At 35.8% G+C, this 19,550-nt stretch overlaps 1 protein-coding gene across 1 annotated transcript; it reads left to right on the plus strand.

The window, feature by feature from the left end:
- The first annotated feature begins 4,606 nt into the window (after window positions 1-4,606).
- On the plus strand, window positions 4,607-10,359 carry LOC136813508 (uncharacterized). The gene is made up of 10 exons (XM_067070024.1): window positions 4,607-4,763; window positions 6,512-6,673; window positions 7,239-7,402; window positions 7,983-8,098; window positions 8,374-8,411; window positions 8,568-8,613; window positions 8,852-8,959; window positions 9,101-9,243; window positions 9,387-9,497; window positions 9,910-10,359. Exons 1-10 carry the CDS (start codon window positions 4,665-4,667, stop codon window positions 9,964-9,966), a joined length of 1,044 nt encoding a protein of 347 aa, XP_066926125.1. The 5' UTR covers window positions 4,607-4,664; the 3' UTR covers window positions 9,967-10,359.
- The last annotated feature ends 9,191 nt before the right edge of the window (window positions 10,360-19,550 follow it).

Consider the following 19,550-nt stretch of genomic DNA (forward strand, 5'->3'; position numbering starts at 1 on the left):
AAAGTCCGGTGTAAAATGAGAATTTTTTTTACCACCGGACAATCTCTACACCGGATTAAGGAAGTCGGATGTCCGCTGTTGGAGAAGGATATTTTTTCCACCGGAGAATCAAAACACCGGACATGACCAGTCCGGTGTGCGTCCGGTGTTTCTTAATTTTTTGTTTCGTAAATGTCCGGCGTCCAAAATTCCCTGTATGCAACACCGGACTGACACCGGACTTATTGCGTCCGGTGTAGCCAGTCAGGACCTCTTTGGTCTTTTTTAACATTAGTTCGGATAGAATAAAAACATACCTGATCAACACAACCAAACCTTCTGTCTTGCGTTTACTCTTTCCTTCCCAGCAACTTTCGTTTTTGCTTATGTAGGTTTTAAAACCCACAAGTAATGAACCTCTTATAGCTTTATCTGAATAAATCTGATTGGAAACCTTTTGTCAGGTTTCATTCCGTACGTTTTTTATCCACGTGGTGAACCGGTTTCCCCGATTTCCCGATAATTAAAAATTGGTCCTTTCCCGTGGGCGCGATTGGGCGTATACCGCCATCGCGAAATATTTTTCGTGAAAATTTACCGTATTCTAACGCTAATATAATCTAGATAGGAAACAAATATTAAATTTGATCTTTTTTTTCTCGTATTACTAAATTTCAAGATAAAAAGAACTATCTACGAATTATTATTTTTAACGGGCGTTGAATCGACATTGACATATTTAATGATGTCATAATCAATGCCGTGAATATTTTGTCAGCGCCGTGCATATTTTGTCAACATCCTTTTCATTGGATACATACCACTAAAATATACAAGATAAGTAAAACATAAATTTATCGCCCGCGAGCACGGCTTAGCTAAGCGCACCTCTCTTATTCATTATCTAAAAATTGAAGCGGGCAAAGATTTCCGCGCGGCTGATAGCGGACGAAGGTTTTTTTGAAGATATTTTCAGTTATAATCCAAGGTAGAACAAACTAAACATAGAAAGGGGGTATTTTTTAGTGCTCTATACGATGATCAGTATTTTTTTTGAATTCTATGTTTAGATTTTTCTACCCAGCCCCGTTGCTATGTACGCGCGCCCTGTTGCTAAGACCTTTGCTTGAAATCGAAAGCGAAACCAAAATTATTTAGCGCACACTGCCGTTTGCGTAATATCGATAAAGTGAAATGAGGTCCTGACTGGGTGTAGCGAAAGGATACTTTTTGCCACCGGACAAATACACCGGACAGTCCGGTGCGTCGGCAGGGTCCTGGCTCAAATTTTTTCATCCTATGGCTCAAATTTTAGGCAATTTCTCAAAGTTTTTGAAAATGTTAATTTCATTAAAAAGCGCCGGGTTATTTTTTCATGAATCCCTTTAGAAGTTTTGCGCCGCATTTTTATGCTTGAGAGTCAAGTAAACGATATAGCGCTTTCGCAGCATTAATCTTTGATACACATTTTGGCGGGACGCTAGTGTGACTAACTGTCTATCGGTTAATCGATATCTAATCCATCGATTACTTATCGATTATTTATTGATTACTCAAGATTATCGATTATATCGATTAACTACGCCTGGTCTATAGCTTTTTCTATAATCCTGTGGAATATCGAGGTTCCAGCTACGCTGTCTAAGGCCTAATTTTGGGCTCCAATGGTCGTTTTATGAATCGAATGCCCCCCCCCGGATATACGCTATGATTCTATAGGAAACGGCTCTTTCTTGATAAAGACGATCTAAAACTTTAAAGACAATGAGAAGGTAAAACGAGAAAAATTAGCTTCACCTCAACATTACACATTCGCCATCTTGATTTTGTCGCTATGTTTAGCTACCTAAGTTTCGATTTCATTTAGAACCATTCGCTTCGGCGAAGTCAAGTTTATTCAGGTTCATCATTGAGAAAAAAGGCTTGACGAGCTAAAAAGGAAAGAAGAGATTTCCGACCGCTCAACTCCCGACATAGCGCCCACCGCCCACCGCCCCTGTTGAATCCACCATCCCATCATTTGAGCGATTTGAGCGGGAAATGTTAGTTTTGGTTATCCACGTGGTGGGTAGTTGGGGAAGAGAAGGAGTACAAGGACGATCACTCTTCCTGAGAAAGATGGGTTGATGGGAATGAAGTGGAGGGTGTAAACCATAAACAACAATTTAACAAAATACAATAGGCTAACAATAAAAAAAGCAAAAAGTTGTGTTGTTTTTTTAACCTTAGTAGCTGTCATTCAGCAGAGGTGCCAACTCTCTCTCACGCAGGCGCATTGATTGGACGTGAGATGCAATTTTTCAAAAGTTTGATTTCTCACGCATTTTTGATATTTGAAAGAAATTTCCTCCTTTTTCCGATTTTTTGAAAAAAGTTTCCCAGATTTTCAGAACAGATTTCCGATTTTTTCGAAAACATTTTCCGTATTTCGATGTTAGAAAATCGAAAAAATCAGGCCAAGATATTCACGCAAAATGAAGGGCTCTGCCCTGGACCCGCAGGGGGCTTACAGCGCCCCCTCCCTAGACCCCCCTGAGTTTTAAAAAACGCCTATGGCGTTTTCACGCCACGACGATTAAACTCATTTTTTCTTGGCGTACATTAAAACTATAGCCAAACGCCTTCGGCGTCAATTTTCGCCGAATCCATACTAGAAATGAACATCTCAAGTTGGCAGGTCTGGTCAAAACTTAAACTCTTATATCAGGATTAGAAACTAGGCTAGTCTTACCTCTTATCTTTTCCTTTACAACACCACAATACAATGCTGACAAGTTGACACAACACATGTGTATTATGTACATTATTGACAAGTAATCCCTGTGAGTGTGAGAGAAGTTTATATCGAAATCTGCAGCAAAAATGAAAGTGGTGCTGGTCTCTTCTACTGATTGCTTTCCAGCCCTCCTTCGCAGCTGTTTATCAAATTTCCACCAATGAGGTTGCCACATTTCAAACAGTTACATCAAAATGCCTCGAAAATGTTGATATGAAAATTGCGTAATCAGAGAACGTATGTCTCGCTCATTATAAAAAGGCCGAGACAAACTTTCAATAATTGGATTGTAACATCGAGTTAAGTCTCTTTTGTTAAGTCACCAGGGGGTAAATAAAACAGACCTTGATACATTTATCGTTCGTTTCAACTTGACCATTCGTTTAAAACTCAGCGTCCCAAATATTTGGGGTAGGTAAAATATGTACAAAGAAATTCATACTTTTCCAACTTGGCAAATCTTTAAAAAAGAAGCGAACAATAAAATATAATTACCCTTTCCAAATAAACCTCTTCGGTGGCGAGCGTAGTCTACTCTGACGTAATTGTAAAATTTATGTGATGGGAGTTTGACATAGTAATGTAATGTTGTTTGGGGAATTATGAAGTTCTCTGGAATTTCGATTGCATTTATTCAGGTTGATTTTTTATGACTTCTAATGGTACTTTTTCTAACGAGTTTGATTACTCTGTTCTCACACTTATGTCTTTTTTTTTCGCGTCCTTTTCCGTGATTACTTTTATTTATATTTTTAAAGACAGGTAAGAAGGCATATTGATGTAACTGTCAAACGGCCCTTCTTTTTGGCACCCCTGGCTTCTCAGTGCCTTGCACGAGGGGGGCTGTAAAATCCTACCCTTCATATATTTGTTTCAATCTGTGATCTGTGGCTTAGGTTTTTTCTCATCTTTAATTTACTGAAGAAAGCGGGAACTTGATGCGAGAGTTAGATTGTCAACAAAGTGCCGTAAAAAATCATTGAATAAAAGAAGAACTTATATAAAATCTTAAATATTTTCATTTTTGAAGAATAGGTGCAAAAAAGTGAAACATAGAAAAGTTTCATTTTTCATTGCTTTAATCAAAATGGGGGATTTGGAAAATTTTCTATGTTTAGTTTTTTGCACAAACCCCTGTAACTATGGGCAAGCAGCCCGTTGCTAAGATGTTGGCTTGAAATCGAAAAAGGAAACCACTCAAAACAAAAGTAAAATCAGCCCGTACTCAAATTCCTGTAATCTTGATATACGAGTTTAAGTCTATACTGGCTGTAGTTTTAATGGAAAGGAAATCTCACTGACACCTAGTCTGGGAGATCCATACTCTCTATTCAAACTTACACCACATAAGCAAAAATCCCATCAGAAGCTACTCAGTGAAAGTATGGTATTTACCGTGAAGTTGGGTAACTTGCATCAGTGGAGGGAAACTTGCATAGCCATCAAATGACTGACCTATCAAAGCAGCAAAACAAACAAATGAACTACGCAGCTCTGCTCGCAGCTCTACATAACCATTTTTGTTTTGATTTAATTTTGTATTTTAATGACCAGCCAGGTCATTCATATCATTTGAGGGCTATGCATGTTAGCCTCCACTGATGCAAGTTACCCCAATCTCACGGTGTAACCCAGTTTGATTTGGTTTCAATTTCGTGTGCCAAAAAAGACGTTGATAAGGTTAGCCAATCAGATTTGCGCACCTCCAATCAAAACAATAATATCACGTGATTTCAACAATTGTTTAAGTTTAACAGCCAATAGAATTCTGTGACCAGATTTGGCATCTACAAAAAATACCACATCTTGAATTTGACTACAGCGCTAGACTATGAAACGCCATCAAATAACTTGACGAAAACAAAGATTGAAATGTTCTTCTTTTAAGTGATAAACATATACTGTTACTATGGTTCAATCAAGGGAACTCAGTAGCTATGAAAAGCAACGGCTCCAAAACATTGAAGATAACAAGAAAATGCTTGAAAGTCTTGGATTACTTAGAAGTGTAAGTTTCTTTTTTGTGTTCATATAAAGATATTTCCTAAATAGCAAATCAATAATCATAGTTTGACAATTTTATTTTTGAAAAATGTTTTTTTCTCTTTCATGAAGAAATAGCACTTCCCTAATGTGATGGCATAGATTATTATGTGTTATTGTACAAGTAAAAGTGTGATAACTGATTTATCGTCAACTTGAAAAATATCATCAAATTTTTTTCTCAGTATTTGTGTCTTTTTTCCAACACCTGTACCAGCTGGTTCAAAAAAAAAACTTCCGAAAATTGAAAACGTTTTTAGAGCTATCTTCTAAATGATCTGTATGTAATGTATCTGTAAGGTTTACCTTGCTTTATTAAAATTGGGGAGGGTCTGACTTTAATTTGGTGTATTTACTTTTTACATTTAGACAATCGGTTTAAAAGTTATGATCACTTAAAGTCAAAAATAAAACACTTTTCAAAAACTGCAAAAATAAGTCAAAAAGGGGTGATAAAATTTGTTCGATTTGCTTTCTCCTTCTTTCTTTTCTTTTGTTTCAATCGAACGTATATGCATTTTTACGATGTACACGTTTTTTTTTTTAAGAAACTAGTTTTACTAGAGACTAGAAGTCTCAATGTTGCTTAAGAAATCGGCCTTTTGAGCCTTAAATGTTTCTTACATGTTTCTAAACTTTTTGACATAATCAGCCTATTTTTCATGCAAAGATTGGAAGGTTCTAAAAAAACCGTTTTAAAAATGTTATTTTCTCATTCTCAGCCTCACCATGTTTCTTAGATGTTTCTTAGTTTTTAGGCATTCTGAGCCTCATGTTTCTTAAAAGTGTGTTTCTTAAAAAAAAAAAAGACGTGTAGTTAACTATATCCTGTTGGGTAAAAGTCACCAGAAGGTATTTAAATGTAAAATTAAGAATTTAAATTTTTATCTGGTAAAACTTGACGAAAAGAAATGTCAATATGGAATAAGGCGTGAGACTGTGAGTAAAAATCTCCATCTCTTCATCAAAATACCTTGTGCTACGAAAAGGACCAGAGGGTGTGGGTTTGTCTTCCGTTTGTCTTGATTATATCAATTATCAGTTAATAATGCTTTCCCAACGAATAAGATTTCTGTTTATAGCCTTGTGAATATTTTCTTCATAAAAAAGAAAAAAATTAAAAATGCAATGCAATGCAATATTAAGACATGTCTATTTCAGTTCCGTCTCTTTCTCGTTGTAAATTTTAAGCACCCATTTTTCGGCTTTTTTCGCTTCGCTCATTTTTTAAAAGTGAAATCCTATTTTGAAAACTGATTACTCAAAAACTACTGAACCAAATTTAAAAAATTAACAGCTCAGAATCTAAGTTAGACCTTCTTATGGCATTAAATTCAAGCTCGTATCTTAATCCATTCTGCTAAAAGGCATTGCCAGATACCCGGTATTTTGGTGAAATCAACATCAAAACATGAGAAACATTCCAATGGTCATTAACTTTTGTGTTTATTTAAGCTAATTTAGGAGGACAAAGGAAACATTTCCGAGAATAAGAATTATTTCTGAGAGAAAATATTACAGAATATGAACTTGGTCTCACTTTTTTAAAGCTAAAGTATATGATATATGGGAAATATTGACTCTCTTTAGCCAATCAGATTTTTTAAATATTTTTCACATTAACAATAATGAGAATATCTAAAGGAATGATTGCTAATTTTAGAGATTTTCCGAAATTGAACTAACACATAGACGCTCTATTTTTTTACCTAGTTCAAGCCTATTTTGAATCCCCTGGTTAGAAAGAAACCAACTGAAAGAAAAACCAGAACAGCTCCACCAGTAAAGAGAAAGATAGCTGATGTTGTTGACCATGAAGAAACAAGTAGTGGGGCGAAATTCATGAGACGAAGATCACTCAGAGTTAAAGGCATTGTGAGTCGTAATCTTGTTTATTAATAACCTATTATATAATAACGAGTAGGATAAAATTTATCTTGAACCCCACTCCATTGCACACTAGAAACAAGAAGGTTTCTCTTCAACTTTGGCATTGTTAAAACTATTTAAAATACCTAGGGTGCTCATAATGTATTGTGAATATTTTTGGGTGAAATTAAACATTTACTTTTCAGTAGAAAATCTCTACGAAATCGTTCAAAAGATTTTTTCAGCCCTCAACAGTTTAGTTTGCTTACTGTAAAAATGATTTAGCACATTAGAATCTTGAAAACAGGTATTATTTAGACAATATTATATTTGGATGTTATAATTCTGCATTTTTTCAGAAGAAAATGTTTCCAAAGATTGTATGATCACCAAAAATGTAAAACGTTAAAAAAAGCAATGACAACTGTTTTCTTGATCCAAAACATTTCGAAAGTAATACCAACATACTTCCTATCTCTAATGGAGGCAAAATAGAGTGATGTAAAAACATAGCTTTATGGTAGGCATGGTCGCAATCGCAACATAGTAAAACAATTTATTTTCTGTTTAGGAACCAGATGGAACCATCGTTTTACCAGAAGAAGATGAAGAAGAATACAAGCCAAAACCGAAACCAATGCACAGAGAAAATTATTTTGGTGCACCAGATACAGCTTTTCACATTGGATATCATTGGGAAACTAGAATGGGATGCAGTGCTGATGGAATTCACAGGTAGGAGTCGAGGATGTCTCATCTTGAAGCAGTAACAGATAATTAAAATGTATTGGTTATCTTTTTTTTTTCATGTAACAGACAAATTAAACTTTCCAAGAAAATCTGTATTGTTGATTCATTGGCTGCAACCAGTTTGAGATATTCCGTCTCCTTTACTTATGTTGTTATATATCAATGTACCACAAAAAGCTTTGTATTTTAACTTCTTCCTCCACTTTGAAGGAGGTAGATCTTGAAAGGGTCATAATAAAAAATTGCGAGTGCTATTAGTTAAATAGAACGATACGGGACGTTCATAGATGTTTAGTTTATGTTCTAGGAACGGGAGAGAAGGTCGTTCCCTTTATTTACGTTTAGTTTAGGAGCATCTTAGAACATTCAGGAACCTCTTAGGTATTGGAACGTTCGGGATTATATTTCAAATCGCTTGTGATGTCACTTTTTAATTTTAGTCAAAAATTAGGCTCAAAGGAATTTGAAAGCAAAATTATTGAAAGTTTTAAAGGAATGGAGAGAGATAATCCAAGAAAACTGACTAAATAATGAGTAATGAAGCGAATTTCATGTTTCTCCTTAGGCCAACAATAGCTGGTATACATGGTAATGAAGCAATAGGATGTTACTCGATTGCACTTTCCGGTGGGTACGAAGACGATTTGGATTACGGTGAAAGTTTCACATTCACGGGATCAGGTACGTCAATACTATGCAACCAACCTTTGTGTTGAATCATCAGATTCCCATATTTAGTAAATTTATGTAAAGGTGGTGCAAAGAAAAATGGTCTGATTGAATTAAGTTTGATCATCCCTTGTGGTTTTAGCAAGGCATCGTACGTGTATTTTACTCAAATTGAAGTTATTTCTGAATTATGTACTGGACTAGGTTTCATTAAAGAAAGGAAATTTTTTGTCTGACAAAGACTAATTTTCTTATAACTCAAGGTACAATTTTCTTATTTACTTTAGGTGGGAGAGATCTAAAAGGAACTAAAAGCAACCCGAAGGTAAGAAAACGAAAATTTCTTCATACTTTTTAAGCACATAATCGACTTCCTTCTATCATCCAAAAAGCAATCTCGATAAGCTATTAGTATTATAAGATTTATCAACGTGAATAATTTTTCCTGAGGATATAAAATGAGAAGTTTTCTTTTCTTTAGAATTTGAGAACTGCACCGCAGTCGAAAGATCAAACGTTGGATAAAAGTGAGTTAAACTTTTTCTTTAGTTTTTGACAGAAAGTCGAACGAAGAAATTGGCTCAACTTTTATCAGTTCATCTTAAATAAGTAAAATAAATGTTAGCTTGCTCTAATTCTTTCAAAGTCGTAAACATGTGTCTCGAAGTATAAAGTATCTCTAGGTGTGTTAAACAAAATCAAAATCATACATTTATGTACAGTAAAATACTCGATATAGCTAATAGGTCGTCTTCTTTCATGTAGTGAATTTGGCGCTTTCAAGAAACGTGGAAAGCCGTGAGCCAGTACGCGTGATACGTGGGTACAAATTACAAAGTCCGTTCGCTCCTGAATACGGATACAGATACGATGGTAACAAGACTTTTATTTCGGAGATTTTTTGTGTTTTTACTATGGTATAGTAAGCCAAGCCTGTAGTTTGCAAGAACAACCGTGCTTCTACGTGTAGCCCCAGTCGTGACCTTAAAAGATTATATACTTGTTGCATTTCAGGACTTTACACAGTAGAGAAATGTTGGCCATGTACTGGTTTGAGTGGTTTTCGTGTTTACAAATATGTTTTGAAGCGTGTTCAGGATCAACCACCTCCCCCGTGGAAAGAAGTAGAGGTCATTGGTGGCAGTTCTAGTGATAAGGTAAATATACACAAATTTTGTCTAACAAACAAAAGTGATTGCTATCTGCCAATAATCTCCGTATTACCTTGAAATGCAAATCCCCTTCAAGTGGCCGCACTCTCAGACTGTCACCTCTGTTTTTTCTTTATTTCCCTTGCTAGGAGAATGAAGACCCGTGTTTGATAGACGAAAACGGAAACATTATATCAAAGAAGAATATGAAATTGATGGTGGAAAATTCAACATTGGAAAATGAAGGAACGGTCAACGAGGTAATATATTCATTGAAACTTCTTCTGATTTTTAAATAGATTGATCTTGTATTGATCAATTTGATTAACTATCCGAAGGTTGGGGAGGGTAACACTTATTTAACACTAACACACTTATTATCATTTCCTTAAATTTGACAAGAGTGTATGGTACATTAGTAGAAGTAGTTCAATAAAAACAGTAGTGTAATAATAACGATGCTGTACTTTAGTTTCTGATGTCTTCCTTTTTCTTTACATGACTTTGGATGACCACGGAACTGATGCATTCTTTGTCTAGGGTTTTTCTTTATTTTGAACAAATAGAAATAACATTTGCGGTGCACCCCTTATACCAATTGCACGGAGATAAAATTCGACCATTTACATTGATTTTAGTGCGAGTATTACTATATTTATGATTATGTTTTAGGATTTTGACGACGAAAAGAAGAAAGCGGCTGAACCGAAGAGTGAAAACGAAGAGTAAGCAATCATTTCAAAGGACTGACAAAAGGTTGGGTCATTTTCAAACATTCTCAAGACAGATTTGATCTTTGATCACTTATCATACCAACAATAGAAATGTTTAATTCTGTCATACTTTTTATTTTAGGAACTTTACAGTCATTTTTATATATGTTTAGTTTTACATGAAAATATTTTGATAATTTTTAAACCAATGTACATACTTCCATCTTCAAGGGATTATATTTTTCTCCTTTTTTTTCAACATTTTAGTGTATAAATAGCTACGCAAAAATTTTTATTATTCGCAATATATTGCTCAGTTTTTGTCAACAACCTTTGAAGTATCGCATACAGTGTGTCGCAAAAAAGCTGATATAAATATTTTTTAATAAAATCCTTAAAACTAATCATCTAAACTGGACTTGAAATAATTGAAATAAGATTAGAATTCTCTGCTCCGTCAATAGATATTCAATTCCCAAAGATTATTGAATAGGTTTTGAAGACTGAAATATTAAGAAAACCTAGGCAAGTTAAGGGTACGGGTATATGCCGCCCTTGTATCTTTTTCATCTCCATTAGTCCCTAGATACTGTATTACCTGGATTTTTGTCATTGACTTGGGAAATGAAGCCACTTATTTCCCATCCAGAACGCCCGCGCGTGGTTTTTAGTTTACACAAACATCGCTTTGAAAATAAAATCTATCGCTACTGATCCAGTTGAAAAAACCTTTCCAACGGTGGATGACATAACAAGTTTTAGTGATGAAAATTGTTTTCCTCTACCCGGGGGAGGGACTCTATCTCGATTAAAAAACGACCATACGTGCGGCCCAAAATAAGGCCTTTATAATCAGACCCTTTTACAGTGCAGAGAAAATTTAGCAAAATTTGAGCGAAAAATCGACCCTTATACGGTTCATTTTCTTGAAAACCTTTGACCATTTTCAAGCAAAATATCGTCAGATTTTCGAAATTTTACACCCTTAGAGTGCAATTTTTCTCATCTTCTTAGCTGATTTCGAACCTTACAGTGAGTCTTTGGGAAGCTTGGAAAATATACCCTTAAGGGCGACACGTACGTTTGGTAGGTCATGCATTTACCTTTAAGTGCCCCCCCCCTCGGGGTTCGGGAGCCGTTCTGATCTGTAAAATACACAAACAGGGGTTCTACATACAATCATGGTCATAAATATTTGAGAAAAAAAGGGAAATTCCCACGAAATCTTACAACCACAAACGATTTGGAAGTGCTCTAAAAACTTTAACTCTGACGTGAGTTTAAACGCTAGACTTATGACTTACGACCTTAGGATCTGAGAATCCAAAAGTCCAAGAATGGTCCAATAGGACTCGGAATATAGCCTAGAAGTCTATTTACCTCTCCAGAATTGAAATATTATTTAAGTTTATCAATTAACCCAAAAGCGACTTTCTCGCCCCGAACTTTAAATTGCTAAAAACGTGGAATTAATTAAATTAACCAAAATTCTCAATATATTTTGATCGAGATTGTATGAAGTGTCCCACTACTACTCCCCCCAAGCCCAGGTCCATTTTGAAATGCATATATGCACTGTAAAAAATAATTTTCTAAAAAGTAGATAAAAATTCTTAATACTAGATAAATTATCCCACTTTCAAGATAAATTTTCTATTCCGATGGGTAAGAAATTTTATCTTGATTTGAGATGGCATAGATTTTTTATCTAGAATAATTTTCTTGTTTTAAGATTAAAACCAAGTGCACATTTCAACCTAAATAAACCAGCTGCGCTGGAAGGTCGCCTAAATGGGATAGCTTTTTAAAGAGCTTAAAAGTTTGAAAAAAGTAAAAGGACGAAAAGCTTAACACTGTAACACGTGATTTACGAATGTGCAAAATCGTTAAAAAGCAATGTGCTGAAGTTGATTTTTAAAGTTAATGTTAGAAAAGATAAAATGAGATTGGAATCAGCCTGAAAAATATTCTTCAGAAACAAATATGTAATATAATATTATTTTTGTCAACCCTAAAATCTTAAAGGTTTTCAGAAAGTTATCATTTTTTTAAATTGACATTAGGGATATGGTGAAAATAGTCTAAATTTGTTCTGAAGGGATAAAAAAACCGTTTGAGTTAAGGAAACATTCAAGTTATAGGGTTTGAGTTGGAAGACGGTCACTTAATCATATCATGTTTAACTTACTGTATATCAATGGATGTTTCTTGTTTGTACAATTAAAAATAGTTGCTAGAAAGTGTCAATAAATTATTATAATAAATCTAATAATACAGTTGAAGTAATCTTAACAAAAGTAAAGATTTTGGAGGGAATTTAATATGACTGCGAGCTTGAAAAATCAGAGCAGCTAAAAGAACACTATTTTTATCTCTGGTAAGTTCCGGAGCTCTTCGCGGAGCAAAGTGATTCTTAACACAGCTCCGGAGTTCCGGTGCAGATCAATTGTCGTAATACAAGAAAAACGACACTTTTTGCTCAGGACGTTTCTGGAGCGCCGGGAGGGTCCAAAACTAAATTCCCGCCAAAATTTCTTCTTATAATGTAGGTGCAAAATGTCACGTTGTGTAATTAAAACTCCAGCAAATATCTTGATAACTCCATGTTTCAATGGATGCTAGGGAAACAACAACAATAATAATCAAAAGGGCCATTCCAGAGAAAGAATACATAACGTCACTCTCATCTTTGACTAGATGCCAGTAGTCCCCTACATAGAGACATTGTATGTTTGTTCAAGAAATTTTAAGTCAATACTCGCAATGGTTACACAAAATTGCATGTCTTGGAACGGTGAATCATCAATCAAATCTTGCTTTAGCGTTTAGGTGATAAATGTTCTTTTGTTTGCTTCACTTCAAATCTGCTAATAATTGTAGCTAAGAAATTCATGGTACAACTTGATCTGGAAATTAATACATTGGTTAGGTTGCCATATGCAGTGAGTGATCTTGGTTGGGACATGCTATCAACTGCTATCATAGATTTCGAGTAATTGAAACAATAATAAACTTCTTCTTATCTAAAATCTATCTTATTTTTCTTGTCAACACAAACACATCCATCTTCCAAAACCAAATTTTAACCTCAAAAGTGATTCTAGTGAAAGGAGGTTTGTTTTCAACAACATCACGAGTGTGGTAGTTTGAATGGAATAATATCAATGAAGAACCATAAGTTTCAATTTCAATTTTGAAGAATCATTATTGTAGAATCAAGAATTATCTGCTGCTTGCAGTAGAAACTGTTGACAACTTTCACGAGGCTTTTAATTATCTCCGTTATTTAGATTTCATAAAACAAGTGCGCTAACTACTACGGAGCTAATTAGAATCTCTACACCGCAAATACTGTCTGATAAGTTTGCGTGGCGTAATATAACAGAGATAAAACGGCTTATGCAAGAATTTACGCGGGAAATAATTTCCCGAATCACCGAACATTTAATTCCGAATCGGGCGACCAAACTTTCACAAAAAAAGTCGTATGGAGAAAACACCGAATTTAAAGGTCTCCTTCACTTGCGTGAGGCGACCAATTATCTTGTTTTAAGATGATATTTTTCTCAAAACAGGATAATATTATTAGATATCTTTTCTTGTCATATCTTGTTTTTAGATATTTTCACAATAGAGATCTTTCTTGATTTAAGTTGTTGTATATGGGAATTACCCAGTTGACACATTGTAAAGACAGAAATGGGTACCGACAGAAATGCGTGATTTTCAATAAAATTGAGTCTGTATAATTTGAACCAAAAGGCTGGTGTTTCATCTTTTCTCCGTGATTAAAATGCCGCAAAAATCTCAAGTTCGACAGACCAACAATACATCCATGGACGAATTTGAGATTTTTGGATCCTATCATCAACAAAAATAAAGTAGGCCTGTTGAAAGCCTTTCATATATACATAGTATAAGAAAGCCGCGGCTTTCTTATACTATGATATATACATCTTTAAGAGTAATAACAATTAACGAAAATATTAACATGTATACACCTTTATTTATCTGTACGCAAAAATTCCATTAAAAAACATTTCCAAGTTAAAATCCTTAGTGTATGCGAGACTTTGCTCGATGAAGGGATGGTTAAATTTAAGGTACAATAGAACTACAAAAAAGAAACCCAATTATATGGTCATTCGATTGCACTGAAAAAAAGTTTGAAAAGTACGAAAACGAACTGTATAAATTATTAACAAAATTAAGCTCTACAAAAGTTCTAAAAAACTCGATAGTAGTTATAAAAATAAACCACAAAATGAAATACACCCCTGTCTCACAGCCCCGGTGAAACTCATTGGGGATAAGAATTTCAGTGCGAATAGTTTATTTCGAATAGGGAAGGAATCAAAGTTAATTTCCCAGCAGTGGGACTGAAATTTCAGGTTTTTTTCCTACCGGGACGAAATTTTTGTCAAATTTTCCAGTTGGGCGGGGGTCCCAGCGGCTCTGTGACATAGAGGTGTCGAAATCGCTGGGTAGAAATTCTGAAGTCTTTTTACTGCATTATTAAAGCTTTCGTAATGAGAATCTTTACAACAAGTGTCTTTGAAGACGATCCGGTGCTAGATTGTCATGCATGTAGGTAATCAGCTCTGTCTGTTGGATAGTATTCGTGGAGCAAGTAAAACAAAACCATTAAACATAAGAAACCGAGTGGAAGCGGCTCCACCGTCAAAATCTTGCTACCATACACGATAAACGATTTGCATGTCCTAACTTCTACCATTAGTCTTGGCATCTCAGGCAAACAGTTCTTTCTTTCTTGCGTTCAGTCTCCTGTAGAAAAGGAAATTAGAATAGATTAGACTTCACAAGCCAACATAGCTCAAAGATAAGTAAGTGCTTCTTTCCACCTACGTTTGCTAAATGACTCTGAAGAGATTTTGTACTTGGAGTGATGAAGTTGCAAATATTGAAGGTGCTGGGTAAACAATTACAGAAATTTTCTGACCTTTTGAAGACGACTTGTAGAGATGTAGACAAGTAGATGACGTTTCCCTTCCGGGTTTGCACTTCACTTTTCCTGAAAAAAAATACAAAGAGCTTTGATTTCAATATAAATGGCTTGTACCAGAAAAAAGTCCAAAATAGTATTCAAGGTTTTTACGCAGAAGCAAACGGGCTGCTCCATTAAGGTAGCCCGGTAGTCTGCACAATTTAGGTAGCACATGACTACAAATTGTTTCCACACTGACTTTCCAAATGTTACAGTAATCTTTCTAAGGTTTTGTAGAAGCAAACGGGCCTTTCCATTAAGGTAGCCCGGTAGTCTGCACAATTTAGGTAGCACATAACTACAAATTGTTTCCACACTGACTTGCCAATGTTACTGTTATCTTTCTAAGGTTTTGTAGAAGCAAACGGGCCGCTCCATTAAGTTAGCCCGGTAGTCTGCACAATTTAGGTAGCACATGACTACAAATTGTTTCTGCACTAACTTGCCGATGTTACAGTAATTTTTCTAAGGTTTTGTAGAAACAAACAGGCCGCTCCATTAAGGTAGCCCGGTAGTCTGCACAATTTAGGTAGCACATGACTACAAATTGTTTCTGCACTGACTTGCCAATGTTACTGTTATCTTTCTAAGGTTTTGTAGAAGCAAACGGGCCTTTCCATTAAGGTAGCCCGGTAGTCTGCACAATTTAGGTAGCACATAACTACAAATTGTTTCCACACTGACTTGCCAATGTTACTGTTATCTTTCTAAGGTTTTGTAGAAGCAAACGGGCCGCTCCATTAAGTTAGCCCGGTAGTCTGCACAATTTAGGTAGCACATGACTACAAATTGTTTCTGCACTAACTTGCCGATGTTACAGTAATTTTTCTAAGGTTTTGTAGAAACAAACAGGCCGCTCCATTAAGGTAGCCCGGTAGTCTGCACAATTTAGGTAGCACATGACTACAAATTGTTTCTGCACTGACTTGCCAATGTTACTGTTATCTTTCTAAGGTTTTGTAGAAGCAAACGGGCCGCTCCATTAAGGTAGCCCGGTAGTCTGCACAATTTAGGTAGTACATGACTACAAATTATTTCTACACTGACTTGCCAATGTTACTGTTATCTTTCTAAGGTTTTGTAGAAGCAAACGGGCCGCTCCATTAAGGTAGCCCGGTAGTCTGCACAATTTAGGTAGCACATGACTACAAATTGTTTCTGCACTGACTTGCCAATGTTACAGTAATTTTTCTAAGGTTTTGAAGAAACAAACAGGCCGCTCCATTAAGGTAGCCCGGTAGTCTGCACAATTTAGGTAGCACATGACTACAAATTGTTTCCAAACTGTCTTGCCAAATGTTACAGTAATCTTTCTAAGGTTTTGTAGAAACAAACAGGCCGCTCCATTAAGGTAGCCCGGTAGTCTGCACAATTTAGGTAGCACATGACTACAAATTGTTTCCACGCTGACTTGCCAATGCTACTGTTATCTATCTAAGGTTTTGTAGAAGCAAACGGGCCGCTCCATTAAGGTAGCCCGGTAGTCTGCACAATTTAGGTAGCACATGACTACAAATTGTTTCCACACTGACTTGCCAATGTTACTGTTATCTTTCTAAGGTTTTGTAGAAACAAACAGGCCGCTCCATTAAGGTAGCCCGGTAGTCTGCACAATTTAGGTAGCACATGACTACAAATTGTTTCTGCACTGACTTGCCAATGTTACTGTTATCTTTCTAAGGTTTTGTAGAAACAAACAGGCCGCTCCGTTAAGGTAGCCCGGTAGTCTGTACAATTTAGGTAGTACATGACTACAAATTGTAATTGTTGCCACGCATTTATGCTTGCCTATACGAAGTGTCTCATTCAAGAAAATTGATATCGTTACGAATCTTGCTAGAATATATCCCTTATGCTCTTGTGATCATTAAGTGAAACAGGCTCAAACCATATTTGTAAGATTGTAGGTAGGTAGGTAGGTTCAGTAAAGTTAACATATAAAAAAATACTTATCTTATAATCGCGTCTTGTCTTTGCTCTTCTCCCCTCAAAAAGAATCTCTTCAATATACATACAAAACTTCTCACAAAAAAAACTTCAAAAAAATGTTAAAACCTTCGTAGTGAAATTTTTCATTCAATAAACTATTCTTTTGATTAAAAACAAAAGAAGTTTTCATGCTTTAGTAAATCCTTTTATTTCGCTTCGCGCACTTTCTCTATAGCTCTAGATATTTTATCTGACCGCCCTAGAATATAAGAAATTTTATCTAATTTTAGGATAACGTACACTTTTTTCAAAACTCGAAAATTTTAATTTTAATTTAAGAAATGAGATCTTAAAATCAGTTAAGTTTTCTTAAATTGAGATGACTATCTAGCTTAAGAAAATTATTTTTTACAGTGTGGTGACGATTTCTAGAATCTGTGTAAAAAACCTTTCCAACGGTACCTTAACCCTATTAGCCCCAAGCTTATTTGACTTTTGTATCCCCAGGGGGGGGGGGTAGAATTTACCACCCTCGATTATTTTCGATCTAGAAGAGCTATGGCCATGAAATTTGGTACAGATGTTTTTCCAGAAATAAAAAAAAATTGATGACGTCATTCAAAAACTGATGACGTCATCACAAAATTTCCACCTGTCTGAAAAAATCCCAAATATATGGTTTACAAAAATGTCTATTACAGTCGAACCAATAAAGATATTTCAATTCTGTTTGAAGATTCTGAAAGGTAAAAGACTTTTCCTTAACATAATTGCCGGTTTTGTAATTTCCATGAAGAGTTTTTCTTAAAATCTATGCTGAAGATGAGTAAAATTTTCAAAATTTGATGACGTCATAAATGATGACGTCAGATAAATTTATCTAATATTCCGATGGCGGATTGGCGGCCGCCCACGCTAAAGCTCTAAAGGAGCGGGCCAATTTCCCATCGGAGAGGAACGATGTGCCGCACCCTCAGTCGGGTTCAACAGCCATTGGGCGTAAACCTATAAATATTTCGGTTGGACACGCCAATCCCCGAAAACGAGGGCTGGGTTACCAGACCTCCCGCTTCAAAATTCTTGACGCGGTCTCACAAAATCCCGTAAATCTTAATCTAAACCTTCCAGATGTTGAAAATTTTCCTGACCATCAGAGAGCTTTAAGCGTGTCGGATGAAAATTTCGGCAATCTCCATTAAACCGACCTCGACCTCGACTTTGACCCTTGAAAAAGGCCGACCCTCGACCCTTGGAAAAAAGCCGACCCTCGACCAAAATACAATAAAAAGCCGACCCTGGGTAAAAAAATGCTTTAGCGACTTTTATAAGATTTTTTTTGGATGAATATCGGCCTTTTTCTATGGAAGCCGTTTAGCACAAAAATGACTGTAAACCTAGGTTTACAGTTCTAAACCTAGGTTTACAGTTCTAAACCTAAGTTTACAAGTTCTAAACCTAGGTTTACAAGTTCTAAACCTAGGTTTACAGCTCTAAACCTTGGTTTACAACTTGTAAACCTTGGTTTACAACTTGTAAACCTAGGTTAAGATATGTAAACCTAGGTTTACGCATAAGAAACTTAGGTTTACAAAATAGTTTCAACTGAAACTCCCGCCCTTTAACACCCTTCTTTGATGTAGGTTGTTTTAAAGTATAGCAAAAAAAGCTCTTGACAATAGTAAATCCCGGACCCGGATAATATGCAAAATCCATCAACGGAAAAAACTCTTTTCTAATGCTCATTCCGAGATTTTAAATTTTCCGGGAGTTTTGTTGTTTGGAATTGCTTAGGTTAGGGTTGCTAGTAACGGCTTGTCACTGTGCCGGGGTGCATACTCGGCGCCTTGGGCCCCGCAGGGTTGCTAGTAACGGCTCGAATTTCAGTCAGGTTAAAAAAGGGGCAATTTTACCAATATTATAATAACACTACCCCCGTCTTTTAAATTATATCATAATTTTTCCCAGTCGTTTTTAGTCTATAAAATGTCTTAAATCAGCGTGTGGTTTCCAGCTATGGAATTTTTTTACTTAGTTTCAATTGGCGGAAAAAACTAACGCTGATTGGCTTAACGAAATTTTGATTGACAGATTTACAAACCTAGGTTTACAGTCCCTAAACCTATGTTTACACATTAAATTAGGTTTGCAGGGCTGCAAACCAAGGCTTAGAGCAGTAAACATAGGTTTAGAGACTGCAAACCTAAGTTTACAGGCTGCAAACCAAGGTTTAGAGCTGTAAACATAGGTTTAGAGACTGCAAACCTAAGTTTACAGGCTGCAAACCTAAGTTTAGAACTGTAAACCTTGGTTTGCAGTCTTTTTTGTGCATATTGGCTTCCATATTTTTCAAGGGTCAGGGTCGAGGTCGAGGTCGGGTTAATGGAGATTGCCAAAAATTTCACCATCTGGGTGCCAGATAACAGATAGATCATGGCCGTCGGTATGTCGCGGCCGCGCCACAATACCACTTTCGATTTTGATTTTAATGTTTAGATTAGTCGGGTTCAACTAGATTAGACTTTCAAAGTACCATATCCTATTTAACCTTAACCGTGTTACACTCTCAATTCAACCTTCGAAAAATATCGTAGTATTTTTGGTTGAACCCAGCTGTGCAACCTAAAGTTCGTTGTTTTTTTAAGGTTCAGCCAGGACCTTTTGACAAT

Source organism: Clytia hemisphaerica, unplaced genomic scaffold (genome assembly GCF_902728285.1).
Source record: "Clytia hemisphaerica strain Z4C2 unplaced genomic scaffold, Clytia hemisphaerica genome assembly, whole genome shotgun sequence".
In the NCBI taxonomy this organism is placed as follows: domain Eukaryota; kingdom Metazoa; phylum Cnidaria; class Hydrozoa; order Leptothecata; family Clytiidae; genus Clytia; species Clytia hemisphaerica.

Coding starts and splice junctions, on each gene's coding strand:
- LOC136813508 (XM_067070024.1), top strand. CDS start 4,665: ATGGTTCAATCAAGGGAACTCAGTAGCTATGAAAAGCAACGGCTCCAA. Junction 8,614..8,851: donor AGATCAAACGTTGGATAAAA/GTGAGTTAAACT, acceptor TCTTTCATGTAG/TGAATTTGGCGCTTTCAAGA. Junction 9,244..9,386: donor GTGGCAGTTCTAGTGATAAG/GTAAATATACAC, acceptor TTCCCTTGCTAG/GAGAATGAAGACCCGTGTTT.